General features: G+C 27.3%; 1 protein-coding gene across 3 annotated transcripts in view; it reads left to right on the forward strand.

The window, feature by feature from the left end:
* LOC101239598 (centlein) overlaps nt 1-10,518 on the forward strand; it is a 55,586-nt gene extending 45,068 nt beyond the window's left edge. For all 3 annotated transcript variants that reach the window (XM_065807616.1, XM_065807617.1, XM_065807618.1), the window contains 5 exons: nt 10-105; nt 393-578; nt 3,025-3,216; nt 3,375-3,437; nt 10,347-10,518. In XM_065807616.1, coding sequence (XP_065663688.1) covers nt 10-105; nt 393-578; nt 3,025-3,216; nt 3,375-3,437; nt 10,347-10,439 — 630 coding nt within the window. In that variant the 3' untranslated portion in view covers nt 10,440-10,518. The remainder of the gene's footprint in view (nt 1-9; nt 106-392; nt 579-3,024; nt 3,217-3,374; nt 3,438-10,346) is intronic.
* The last annotated feature ends 2,790 nt before the right edge of the window (nt 10,519-13,308 follow it).

Genomic DNA, 13,308 nt, shown 5'->3' on the forward strand with positions numbered 1-13,308 from the left:
TGATTTTAGGCTGAAACTTTGAAAGAAAAGAAAAATGCATTTACTAAAGAAATATCCACTTTGCGTGCTAGTTTGGCTGAATGTAAACTTGAACTTCAAAACAAGGTAAACTATAATTTCTTATGCTATTATTTTTTTGACTTTAGGCAATAATGTAAACCCAAAATATTTTGTATACTTGCTATGTTATTATTTAAAATAAACTTTTAATGTGTTTTATAATAGTTATTGTTATAATTATAATTAAATAATGTAATAATTTTACTTTATTTAAAGTGTTTACAACAATCATTTTTAAGAAAAGTGTTATTTGAATTTTTTTTTATTTTGTGTTAATGATAAACAGCTACTGATACTATTCAATAATATGGTACTGACTTTTTTTTAAATAGAGTCACTTATTAGAGGAAAGTCAACACCTTTGCAAGCAAGCAGAACTAGCTATAAATGAAATGGAGAAGTCTGCATTCCAACATTTAAAAAGTCAGCAAAAGTTATACGATGAAACTAATCAAATTCTTTCAGCTCGCTGTGAAAACTCAACTATAAATATCAATGAACTGAAGAAGGCTATTAAGGTTTGTTTGTAATTTATTAGCAAAAGTTCTTGTGATAATATCAATAAATACTTTATTAAAGCTCTTCTTTTGATATCAAATACTTATGTAAAAAGAGTTATGATGAATAAGAATGTGTAAAAAGATTTGATTTGTGAGGTCATTAAATTCTTTTTATTTTATTTTCACATTTAAGGATTACATTATGGATATTATTAAATTACCACAAAATTGTTTTAATTAAGAGTTTAAAAGTTTAGAAATATTATGTATGTTCAAATGTTGCAGGATATTTATTATGCTTCCAGCTTTTTAAAATATGAAATAATTTATTTCTTCTCTTGAAATTTGGTTCTTTTTTTGTTCAACTAGTTTTTCTAGGACATTCAACATGAAAGGACATTCAACATCAAAGGACATTGCAGAGGACATTCAACAGAACATTTTTACTCCAAAAGCTGCTCTTAACAGTATAACAAAAGTTTTAAAATTCTTTAATTCCTCTGCATGCTTTTTAATTCTTGTAAAAATTTAGAAATATTTAACTAACTTAATTGGATTGACTGAGTTTTATGTATCTTTAACAAATTAAAAATGAATATATTGATTAAAAGAATTCTTTTGTTTAAAAGTTTATATACTTTTTTTTATCTTATTGGATATCTCAGTCTGTTAAATACCTAAACCTGGTTTTAAAATGAAATTATTCCTTGGTTATCCATAATTCTCGCACATATAAATTCAGATATTGCAAAAGGTATATTTGCATTACATGTATATATATATTTTTTGATGTATTTACTTCCAACAAGGCTGCAAGCAACCACTATTAGAGTTGGAAGTTACTGGAAGAGAAAAGATGAAGTTTTTAAAGCAAGATAACGATTGGCACACGGCTTAAAAGACTGCAAATTATATGAACTCAGAAAACAAGATGAAGGAAGCGAATTCCAACTTATGTTTGAGGGGGAAAAATAGATGAATAAGAATTTTTGGAGCACTTACGAACAGTCCCAGTAAAAGGATGAGACTTAATTGAATGACGAGTAACATGAGAATGAATTTTAGTAGATGGCACAAGAGATGCTAGCTCTTTAGAGCAGTGCCCATTATGGTATTTTTATAAAAGAAAAAGAGAAGCAACATTATGATGATATAATAATGGTTGAAGGTTGGCTGCAAGAGCAGATCCAACTATGTTTACAATTTGTTTTTGCACCTTGTCTAAAAAGAGAAAGAGCATCATTGAAGGGCGACAGCTCTGGAGAACACTTCTGCAAAATTATAACAGGTATGCAGTCTGGACCACAAGCTGTAGAGGAGTCTAAGCAGGAAATCGCTTTAGATACAGAAGCTGAAGTAATACGAATGTCAAGCAATGGATCAACTTGTTAGTTGGCTATATCAGGTAGAATGAAACTAGTGGAATTAAGACATGATATTGATGAAAGGTTTATAGCAAACAATTCAGCTTGTCTTTAGGTGAGTTGAAGAAATCTGAACCATACAAGAGAGGTGAAATAACTGGTTTGTATAAATACAAGATTTTATGACCTGAGAAAAGCAGGCTTTGGCAATAGACAAAACCTTTTTACAATGGTTTCTAGCAATAGTAAACAGACATCTTTTTTCTGGAGAATTGTTTTGCTGATAGATTCTTTGGGCTCAAACCTAGTTTCCCGACAAATGGGTGAATTCTTACGAATGTAAATGCCCAGGCCAAGCATGTGACTATTGTAGTCTTTGCAAATTAAAGGAAAATAACCATTAACACTAAGATCACAAGTTGAGACAAACTCAAGTTATAAATTTAGACAGTTAATAGCTCTTTTGTCTCAATGATTCAAAAATATACAGGTTTCCTAAGTGTTTTGCAGACATAGATTGCATGGTTTGATGTTTTTTTTTTAATTATCTAAAAAGAATAGGTTTTCATACTTTATAACAATGTAATAATTTAATACAATTAATTCTACAAGTCTCCTATAAAATAATTAAAATGTTGATAAGCTTTATTTTTTTAAAAATAAGCATTATGGTATTATACTAATTTCATCCTTGTGTCTTCCTGATGTTCTTGTTTGACAGAAAAAAATCCTCAGTTCTTCAAATTTTTAAAATAGCACATTTTAGTTTTTATTTAGGTATTTATAATTGATGGCCAGGAAGAGATATTATTATATTAGTAATTTCATTCAAAAAAAGAATGAAATTTTATTTTTCAATATAGTCAAAATAAAGTTAAACTTGAGTTCCAAATTTATTAGTTTTTAAAATTGTTCCTATTTATACTTTAATCAAGAATTTATTTATCCTAGAATATTATCTAAATTGGGAATAGGTATCTTAATTAGGAATACATTAGTTACAGAATATACACATTAATTACAGAATATATACCTTAATTACAAAATATTTTATTTAAGGATAGGTTCCTTAATTAAAATTTCTCGAAATTATAATTTAGATATTTACTGAATCAATACTAACACAAATTCACAGCTATCGATCTTACTCAGAATCTACTCGTAAGTTATCTAGTGGGACTCAGGATGCACAAGTAGATGGTCCAATGAGCAAGGCACATGATCTTGCATGTTCTATACTAAATATGTCTATATCTGATCTACAACAATTTATGGTTGCACCCTCAGAAGAGGTGAGTAGTTCTTAGTTTCAATGAATTAAAAACTTTTATATCTGTTTTAGTAGTGTTTCACTTAGCAAATAATAAAAATAGTTTAATAGAGTTCTGCTGTTAAATTTTTATAAAGTTTTCTAGCAAAATGTGTTGATTTATTTTATTTTTTTATATAGTTTCCAACTTTGCACAAAGAAAATGATATTCGTGAAAAGTTGGAACTAATTCTTAAGAAAGAAGTAAGTTAATTAAAGTTTTTTTGTCTTTTTTCTTTGTTTTTTTCTTACCGCTTTTTTCTTTTTTTTTTTTCCCCATAGAAAAAACACTTTATTTAGTTACTTGATAATAATTATAAAAATGTATTCAACTAAAAAATAAAATTGTATTCAACTAGAATGTGTTAAATTATGTGTGTAATTAAGAGCTTATAATATGAAAACTGCAAGTGTAATGGAGATGTTAAAGGTCTGGGTTGAGCAGTTGTAACTTGTTGGCATTTGTTGCCGTTTTGTTTTAAGTTGCCATTTTGATTTAAATTGACTTACAAATTTCCATTACAAAAAGCAACAATAATCTGATAAAATAACAATTAATCTCCATTAATCTTAATCTCCATTAAGAATTGTTAGAAATAGTTTATTACTTCCCTAAGTTTAAACAGCATTGATGATGAGGAATTCTTATTATTGCACAGATTAAATATATCTGAAAATATAGATTTAACTTTTTGGAGTTATAGGCAATTCTGTTTAGAGTCTGCTATCAATAATGAATGTAAAACTGAATTTATATTTTTTAGAATTAATATCATCTAGTCAAAGTCTTTAACTGCCTCAAGAGTTGGTATGTTATAACGGATTGAAAGTTACTTCAATAGATGTACTGTATGTTTTTAAAACTGTTTTCATACCCATGTAGACTACTTGATAAGATACCCTGTTTTGGACGATTTCACAGTTAAGAATGGTTATAAACCAAGTTTTAAACTTTCTTTATGAGTGCTGGATTCAATTATTTACAACACTTTATAAAACTGCTTTTCTCCGCAAAATCTTGAGATTTTTTCTATTGCTGTCCATTGCAAAAAGGGCTCCTCTCACAAACTGCTGGGGATTTATTGATGGCATTGTTAGGTCAATCACTAAACAAGGAAAAAATCAGTAGTTTACAATGGACATAAAAAAATACACAGTTTAAAGTTTCAATCTGTTGTTGCTCAAAATGGATTTATAACTAACAGCTGCTGACTCCAATTTATTAAATTTATTAGGACAGAGCTCATTTGATACTGCAGGAAACATTTTATTTATTTATGGTGACTCTACATATCCTCTCAGAGTGCATTTGCAAACAGGATTTAAAGGTGTAATGTTAACCCCGCAACAACAAAAATGGAATAAAAAAATGAGGGTTGAATGGTTATTTGGAGATATCTTGAACTAAAATTTTTAGATTTAAACAAACAAAAAATTGCTGTAAATGCTGTACATAGTTTTTGCCTTACTAAATAATGCTAAAAATTGTTTATATAGTTCACTGACATCTAATTATTTTGCTATTAACCCACCTACATTTTTAAACTCACCTACATTTTTAAACCCACCTACATTTGAAGAATATTTTGTACAAAATAAAAAGTACAATAAGCAAAAGTTAATTCATATGGTTATATGTTAATTCAATATTAATTACATAGGCTAACAAAATTTTACTTTTGTTCTTTTTTTTTTGCATACAAAATGTTTTTGTTATAGTATTCCTCATTTTGATTTGCAATCCTTTTTTTTCCCTATCATGTCAAGTTTTAAAAATATTAGGGTTAAAATCCCTAATATTTGGAGTAAAATCCTTAATATTGTCAAAAAAAACTTCTTCAAAGGTATGTCAACCTTGGTCTCAAAAAAAGCTTTTTTTTTTACAGAGATTTTAAAAAACAAAAGCATTTTTATTTAAAATTTATTGGCAAAAAAAAATAAAAAATGCTAAAAAGTATTAAAATCTAAAAAAAATGTTTTTCACCAATAAAATTAAAAATATTCATTTTTATTACAAACAAATATTATTTTTAAAATCTTTGTAAAAAAATGCTACTTCTGAGACCCATGTTGACATAATTTTGAAGTAGTTTTTTTTTGACAATATTAGGGGTTTTACCCCAAATATTCGGGATTTGAACCCTGATATCTTTAAAACTTGACGTGATAGAAAAAAAAGGATTGCATATTTGAAATCAGAATGAGGAATACTATAAGAAAAACATATTGAATTCAAAAAAAATTGCAAAAGTAAAATTTTGTTGGCCTGTGTTATTATTTGAATTTGAAAGCAACAGTGCTTTTTATTAATAAACTGAAGTTATTTTTCAAATAAATGTCATTTATTCTCTGGAAAGTTGTTTTATAACTTCCAGCATTGTTGATTGTTGCTGCATTTTACTATTTCCTGTTTGTTGTTGCTGTTGAAATAGTTTTAACATAATGGTTCTAAAGACTTTGTTTTTTTATTTAAGCTCTTTTTTTTTAACTGCAGGATCTCTTTTTCTTTTCTCTGGTATGTATATAATAGTTTCAGAACCAATATTTCTTGAGCCATTGTACTGTTTTCCCTTATTTCTTTTGATTGTTTCAGTTTCCATACTAGACCTTTCATTTCTACAGCTTTACTTTGATCATCAACTTCCTTAAATTATTTTTGCATCACTGTAATGTATGTGCTTCATCAGTTTTTTTGAATCTATTAATTATATCAGCAACAGCTATATTAGTTTGTTATCTGCCTTTGTGGCAATATTATTCTTTATGATTTCAAGATGTTTCTCTATGATTTCAAGATGTTTCAAAATGTCCGGATGTATTATGTCAAGATACTTCAAAATGTCCGGATGTATTATGTCAAAATACTTCAAAATGTCCGGATGTATTATGTCAAGATACTTCAAAATGTCCGGATGTATTATGTCAACTTCAACTAGGCAGTATAAGTTTTTTTTAGATAAAACTTTTAAAATTGTTGAGGCATTGTGGTTTAAAAACTGTCCTCAAATGAGTTTTGAAAATTAATGTAAATTCATTAAAAGTTAACTCTTGAGTTTCTTTAATAAACCATTATGAGTTTTTTTTTATTTAACCATTATTTTTTATAAGCTATAAAAAAATCAAATAAATTTTTCTCTTCTGTTAATCAATATTTTTTGTTATACTATATTTTTGCCTAAACACTGACCCAATTAAGGTGGTTAAATTAATTTGTGTACATATAAATATGTAATATTATCAAAAACTTCTTTATTTAACAAGCTTTTATATTTTGTTACTTTTTGATATTTATTGCAGATTACTTTAAAGTGTTAACATAAAAGAAATAAACTTAAGTTGAGGTTAAAAAATTGAAGATAAAAACTTTTTGATACCATTATGATTTGTTGAAGTTTGGACAATTTTATGTTTTTTCAAAAACTACTTAAATCTAGCTATATTTTTTTTTAATGATGTGTGCATAATCAGTTTTTATTTCAACAAAAAAAAGTCTTAACTTTATGGTATGCAAGTAATTTAATATTTTGTAAAGTACCCCTCATTAAATCTACAAATTGACTTTGCATCACTTTTTTTGTACCATTAATCTGTAGATCTCAGTTAAATCCATAAATTTCAGAATTTTTTAACACTATTTGCTCATTTGCCTCTTTTCCTCAGTATTTCTTTCAATATTACCCAGTAAGGTTCAACGATTTGCAGCTCAGGACAGTTTAGTTGAACAACATTGATTCCATTTTTTTTATACCAATTCATTACTTTTTGATAGGTCTGAACAGAATAAAGTTGGTCATTTATGTTTTTTAATTTATGTTTTTTAATTGAATATAAGCACATAAAGTTATTTATGCTTCATTAAAAAAAAATCATTAGAATTGAGTAAGTGGTTTTTGAGAAAACTCAATTTAAAATCGTCCGAATTTCAATCAATCATAGTCAGATTAAGTTCTCTTAAGCCATGAACTGTTATCTATTAGAATGAACAAGAAATAGAAAAATTATATTCTGCTTTTTTGATATTTTGGTTAATATACTTTTTAAAAGAAATTTTCTTTTACCAATGCTATAACATAAGTTCACTATGAGTCACTAAAACTTTTCACAATTGCAGAATAATTAGAACTTTTTAAAAATATTATTTTTTATTTCGAAAAAAACTTTTTTGCTATAGAGATTATTTTACTATATTCTACAGCGATATATGTAAATAGGTATTATAAAACATATTTATATATAAAACATATTTTTGTAATATAGTTAATATAATAATATAGGTAATATGAAATAAAATTTTTTTTGATGGATATGATGGATACGTTGTTTACATATTACAACACACTAAAACAATTTTTTTATTATTAATTTAATTTTTAACCATAAAATTGAAATAATTTCAAGTTTATTTATAATTTTAATGATAACCACTATTTTGATCGGTGATAACTACTACTGTCACCTCGGTGATAAAACTCTACAGCTTTAGTATCACTATCTACAATCTTAATCACGTCAACATGGTTTTTGAAAAGAAAAAAAACTAAGTACTTATAGATAAATAACATGATTCTAATAAATTTTTCAAGTATAGTGTTTTGACCAATTTTTTTCACCAAACTGCATTGTCACCAAGCTATGATTGTCACCTGATGGTGAGGGTTTCAATACCTTACGCTTTTTACAAGTTTTTAAAAAATGATAAAAATCCAGCATCAAGTAATACTACATGCAATAAATTCATTTGTTACGTTTTGTTGAGTTGTTATACATTAGTGAATTTATTATAAGTAAATGTGTGCTTTCTAAATAACTTTGTTTCCTAATGAAAAAATTTAAAATAATTTTTAAATATGTTTATTAGGAACATAAAAAGTACTATTTTCTTTTCATCGCATTTTAGTGGTTAAATTCCCCTCTTAAAAGTAAGTTAGGTAAAAATGTTAACACGAATATTAAATCACTTTGATCAGTATTAAGTATTTCTTAAATAGTAATTCCAGTTTACAAAATAGAACTTATTTAATTATATATTTAATGTTTTCATAATTTATTCATTGTCATAATATTTTTCAAAATGGTTATACAATCTATTTATCGTCATAATTAATAATTATTACATAATTTATTTATTGTCATAACTTTATAATGGTTATCGTCATAACTTTATAATGGTTATATAATTTATTGTCATAAGGGGTCGTCCATAAAGTACGTACGCCAAAAATTTTGAAATTTGACCCCCCTTCCCTCCTGTTGCCATGCGTACTTTTAAGTCCCATTTTAATATTTGTATATATATATTTAAATGTCTTTATATATATATATATATATATATATATATATATATATATATATATATATATATATATATATATATATATATATATATATATATATATATATATATATATATATATATATATATATATATATATACAAATATTAATTTCAATGAATTTAAATTACACTGTATTGGTGTGTGTGCTTGGTCGAGAGGTTAATGTGTAGGAAATCGACGGCGGAGACCCGAGTTTGATTCCCGGAGAAATCCATATCGAACTTTTTTTTTGTTTTAATAACGAATCAAATAAAAATAAACTATACTTAAGACGGACGTTTATTTCCCTCTTTGGTAAGTAAAAAACGAGTCTTACGCGAGATCAGTAATATTGAAAACAAAGACTAAAACCCAGTGCCGAAGGTAGGCTACACATACCCTTTAATGGGGGGGGGGGACAGCAAATTTTGTGCCCTTTTGCTAATTTAAGAAGCTTTTCATTTTAGCAAAACCTAGCGGTAAAATTTGGAAGATTTTGAGACCCTAGTGACACGTTTTTTTTTTTTGGGGGGGGGGGGTCTGAAAATTTTCATGGTCATAAATTTTGTAATTTACGCTATTTTTCTACAAAAATTAAAATCTGTCGATAAATTTAAATTTAGTTTTAGATGGTAAAGTTGAAAATTTTACTACATATTGCCCTCACATATGGGCAGGGAAGGGGGGAGGCAAGCGTTTTAGGGCTTTTTGTTCACAGGCCTCCGCCATCCCAATTTTTTGCAAGACCTCCTCACTATACACCCCAACCAGTACACTATATACCCCACTATACAACCAAGACCCCTACGGGTCTTGGTTAGTCGGTTCTACACCGAACATTTCTATAGTTCAATATTTTATAATAAGCGGTAGAAAAAAATATAGAGAGAGAGACGTGGTGATATAGAGAGAGAGACGTGGGGGACAGACAATATAGAGAGAGACATGGTGATATAGAGAGAGAGACATGGTGACAGACAGAAAAAAACTATACATATTACCTACCATTTAAAGTTATGAAAAAAAAATTAATAATAATATTATTAACATTAAAAAATTTCAAACGCTTTTGTAGCCGTTGCGCAAACCGCTACTTACGAGAAAATTGGAAAAGATAAAAAAACTAAATATTCAAGAAAAAGAATTTGAACCCCGGCGAATCACTTTAGAAGCGTAGCGAGCCAACTACTTTAGCCTCTTAGGCATGTTGTACACTATTATTGTAACATTTAATAAACAAAAAAACGGTATGACTTTATAAAACGACAAATAAATCCTACAAATCAAAATTAAGAAAATATTGCTGCAATGCAGTTTTCATGTAAAACTGTAGAACTCAATATAATTTTTAACATTACATGTTTAAACTTTAAATAAGTTTAAAAATTTGTATACACTTTCTTTCACATTTTATTATTAAAAAAAGTGCTACGACTCTTTCTCTTATTAACGTGGTTTTATTGGCCGCCGTTTAAGTATTAAAATATTATAGGATTCTGAATGTTAGTAGCTTTTTTGTTATAATTATTTTTGCAAATATTATTTTTATATTTATTGTTATAATTAATAACTATATTATAATTATTCTTGCCTTTGTTTTTTATTTGTTATAATTCATTTATTATAGTTATTTGTACATTATATTGCTTTAAACATATTATTTATTGTTGTTATTTTATGTAACCTTATTTATGTAAATTTAAAATTTATTGTAAACTTCATATTTTAATGGTTACATAAAGAAAAAATTAATTTTGTTTTGACATTTTTATTATTCTATATTTGGTTTTTATTTGCAGAAAAACTTTGCCGAAATCTTGGGAAGATTTTTGTTAGATTTAGTTGAGTACAGTTTTCAGCTTTCGCCAAATCAAATTTGTTCAGTTATTTAAATAAAGGCATAATTATTTTAAATAATTATTTAGATATTTATGTAGTAAATTATAGAATAAATATATTTATCAATTTTTACCTGTATGTTTTTATATATTTTTTAAAATTTTGATATTATTATTTGATTTTTAATTAATTTAAAACAAATAAGGTTTGTTCTTCAAAGGGAAACTATCCACAAGTTTTAAAATAACACATATAAATAACACATATAAACTCTTGAGTCGTAGAGTAAAAACTGTGCCACGTTGGTTTTTGTTTTAATTAAAAAGAAATGTTTTGTTTATTCTTACAATTATGTTTATTATTTCAGTTTTTCTTACAATTATGAAGAATTGTACGAAAAACTGTTCTAAACGTGTAAATTTGTAAAATGAATGCAGCCTATTTTTTTTTTTTTTTTACATAAAAAAAAGTGCAATATATCCAATAAACAAAACTTAATAACTCCAAATCTAAAGTTTTATCACAAATTCTATTTCACTTATATTACAAATATTAATAAAATAAACAATTCCTAAAAATTTCATCATGATGGCTTATATATTTTTTTTAACGGCGTAATATAATTTTTAAATTTAAAAATTATATTATTATTAATTATTATGGATCTTTCTGTCTGATCATCTTTCTGATCTATTAATGTCTTTGGATCTTTCTCAAAAGTTTCCGTAGGTTCCTCCTCCGATTCCGTAGGTTCCTCCTCCGTAATATTTTTCGACGGTAAACATTTCGCCAGTAAAAAGTTTACTGCCGGTAATTTTTGAAAATATTTATAACTGATAAAAATCATTTACGCCGTTTAAAGAGGTCGTTGTTTAAAAAGTTTTATAACAACGACCCCTGGAGGTAGTAAGGTTTTTCATTTATGCTAGCCAATTAACATGCTAAATCACTACGGCACTACATATTGTAGATTACAAAAGTTATGACCATACAAATTTTCCGACCCCCCAAAATGAGAGGGGTGTAAATTTTGCATGATCATAACTTTCGTAATTTATTAAATTTTTCTACAAAAATTAAAATCTGTCGACAAATTTAGTTTTAGATGGTAAAGTTGAAAATTTTACTACATATTGCCCTCACGTATGGGCAGGGAAAGGGGAAGGCAAGCATTATAGGGCTTTTTGTTCCCAGGCCCCCGCCATCCTAACTTTTTGCAAGACCACCTCATTTGGCATATAAACATACTTAAATTTGGAGTTTGCACGATGCGTGAAAGTGTCCTATATGGAACATGAAAAAAAACTTGCGGGTATACATGCCACCCCTTATATACTGGCCCAGAGTAAGGCGTATTTCAGGCAACCTATTTTTTGAGTCAACAAAAAACAAGTTTTAGCAGGGCCATGGTTGATGGGTCGGAGTCCCCCCAAAAAAACGTGTCATTAGAGTCTCAAAATCTTCCAAATTTTACCGCTAGGTTTTGCTAAAATAAAATGCTTCTTAAATTAGCAAAAGGGCACAAAATTTGCTGTTCACCCCCTTCAATTAGGGGTATGTGTAGCCTACCTTCGGCACTGGGTTTTAGTCTTTGTTTTCAATATTACTGATCTCGCGTAAGACTCGTTTTTTACTTACTAAAGAGGCGTAAGAATTGTTTTTTACTTACCAAAGAGGGAAATAAACGTCCGTCTTAAGTATAGTTTATTTTTATTTGATTCAAACAAAAAAAAAGTTCGATATGGATTTCTCTGGGAATCTAACTCGGGTCTCCGCCGTCGATTTTAGCTGCATGTTAAGTTAAATTTATTAGTTATACTTTCAAATCACAATTTAGTAAAGTACAAGTTTTGCAAAACATGCAAATGCACGCATTGCTCATATGAGATTAAAACACTTTTGTAATAACAATATAGTTTTAATTTAGAAATTAAAATAATATAATAATAACTCATTCTGGAATTGAAAATAGATCATTTGCTTATAATCAATACAAACACATAAAAAAAAAAAGGTTTAACCCACGTTAGCATCTGGTGCTTTACTGTCAACAAGGAACTATGACCAGGAAAAATAAAACTCGACCAAATAGTTCTGGAAGACAAAGAAAAGTATAACATTGCGAATAGTTTTAGTTTATTAAGATTTTTTTAATAAAAGAAATAGCTACTTGCTCAGACTGTGGGAATAATATTCATGAAGTTAAGCAACAAGGATTTAATTTAGAACTACACCTATCATATATTTGAAGTTGTCAATGAAATCAAACATTTGAAACTCACAAGAATCTTATTGCTTATATATAATTATAAAAAAACAATACCACAAAATATTTTGGCGAAACTTCTTTGCTACTAATGATTAAATGGTGGTAGCATTTTGAGAAGATTATAGAGTTTATAGAGCTATAAAATTTTTTGCTTTATTATTTGCTTTTTTTTTTTTCCTACCTTCTATTTTTTAAAAGCTTACAACAATATTATTATTGCTTTGCAATGATATATATACTAGTGTTTGTAAAGCATTTATGACTAAACAGCCATAGAAACAGCAAAAATAAAGAGACAGAAAAATGAAGAAACGATGACCTGTACAGTTTCTGTTGATGGTTAATGGCAGAAGAGAGAACACAGCTCACTGAACATCTGAAGGACATTTTTGTATTAAGAAAAGTTATTGAAATAAGTATTTGTTTTGCATTATTAAAATTAATGATGAGAATTTTGGTTTAAGACCAACAATATAAAAACTTTGCCAGTTTCACAGTCTATGCTTAATGCATTTGTTGAAAGTTATAAAGAGCGCATAAAAAACGTTCATAGAAACTCACCAAAGATCAACATCATCAACATAAAGCGTATATGTTTGAATAAAATAAAAAGCCACTAGAAACAGATTTCAACATAAAATGAAATAGTATGG

The sequence above is a fragment of the Hydra vulgaris genome, chromosome 10 (genome assembly GCF_038396675.1).
Source record: "Hydra vulgaris chromosome 10, alternate assembly HydraT2T_AEP".
Lineage (NCBI taxonomy): Eukaryota > Metazoa > Cnidaria > Hydrozoa > Anthoathecata > Hydridae > Hydra > Hydra vulgaris.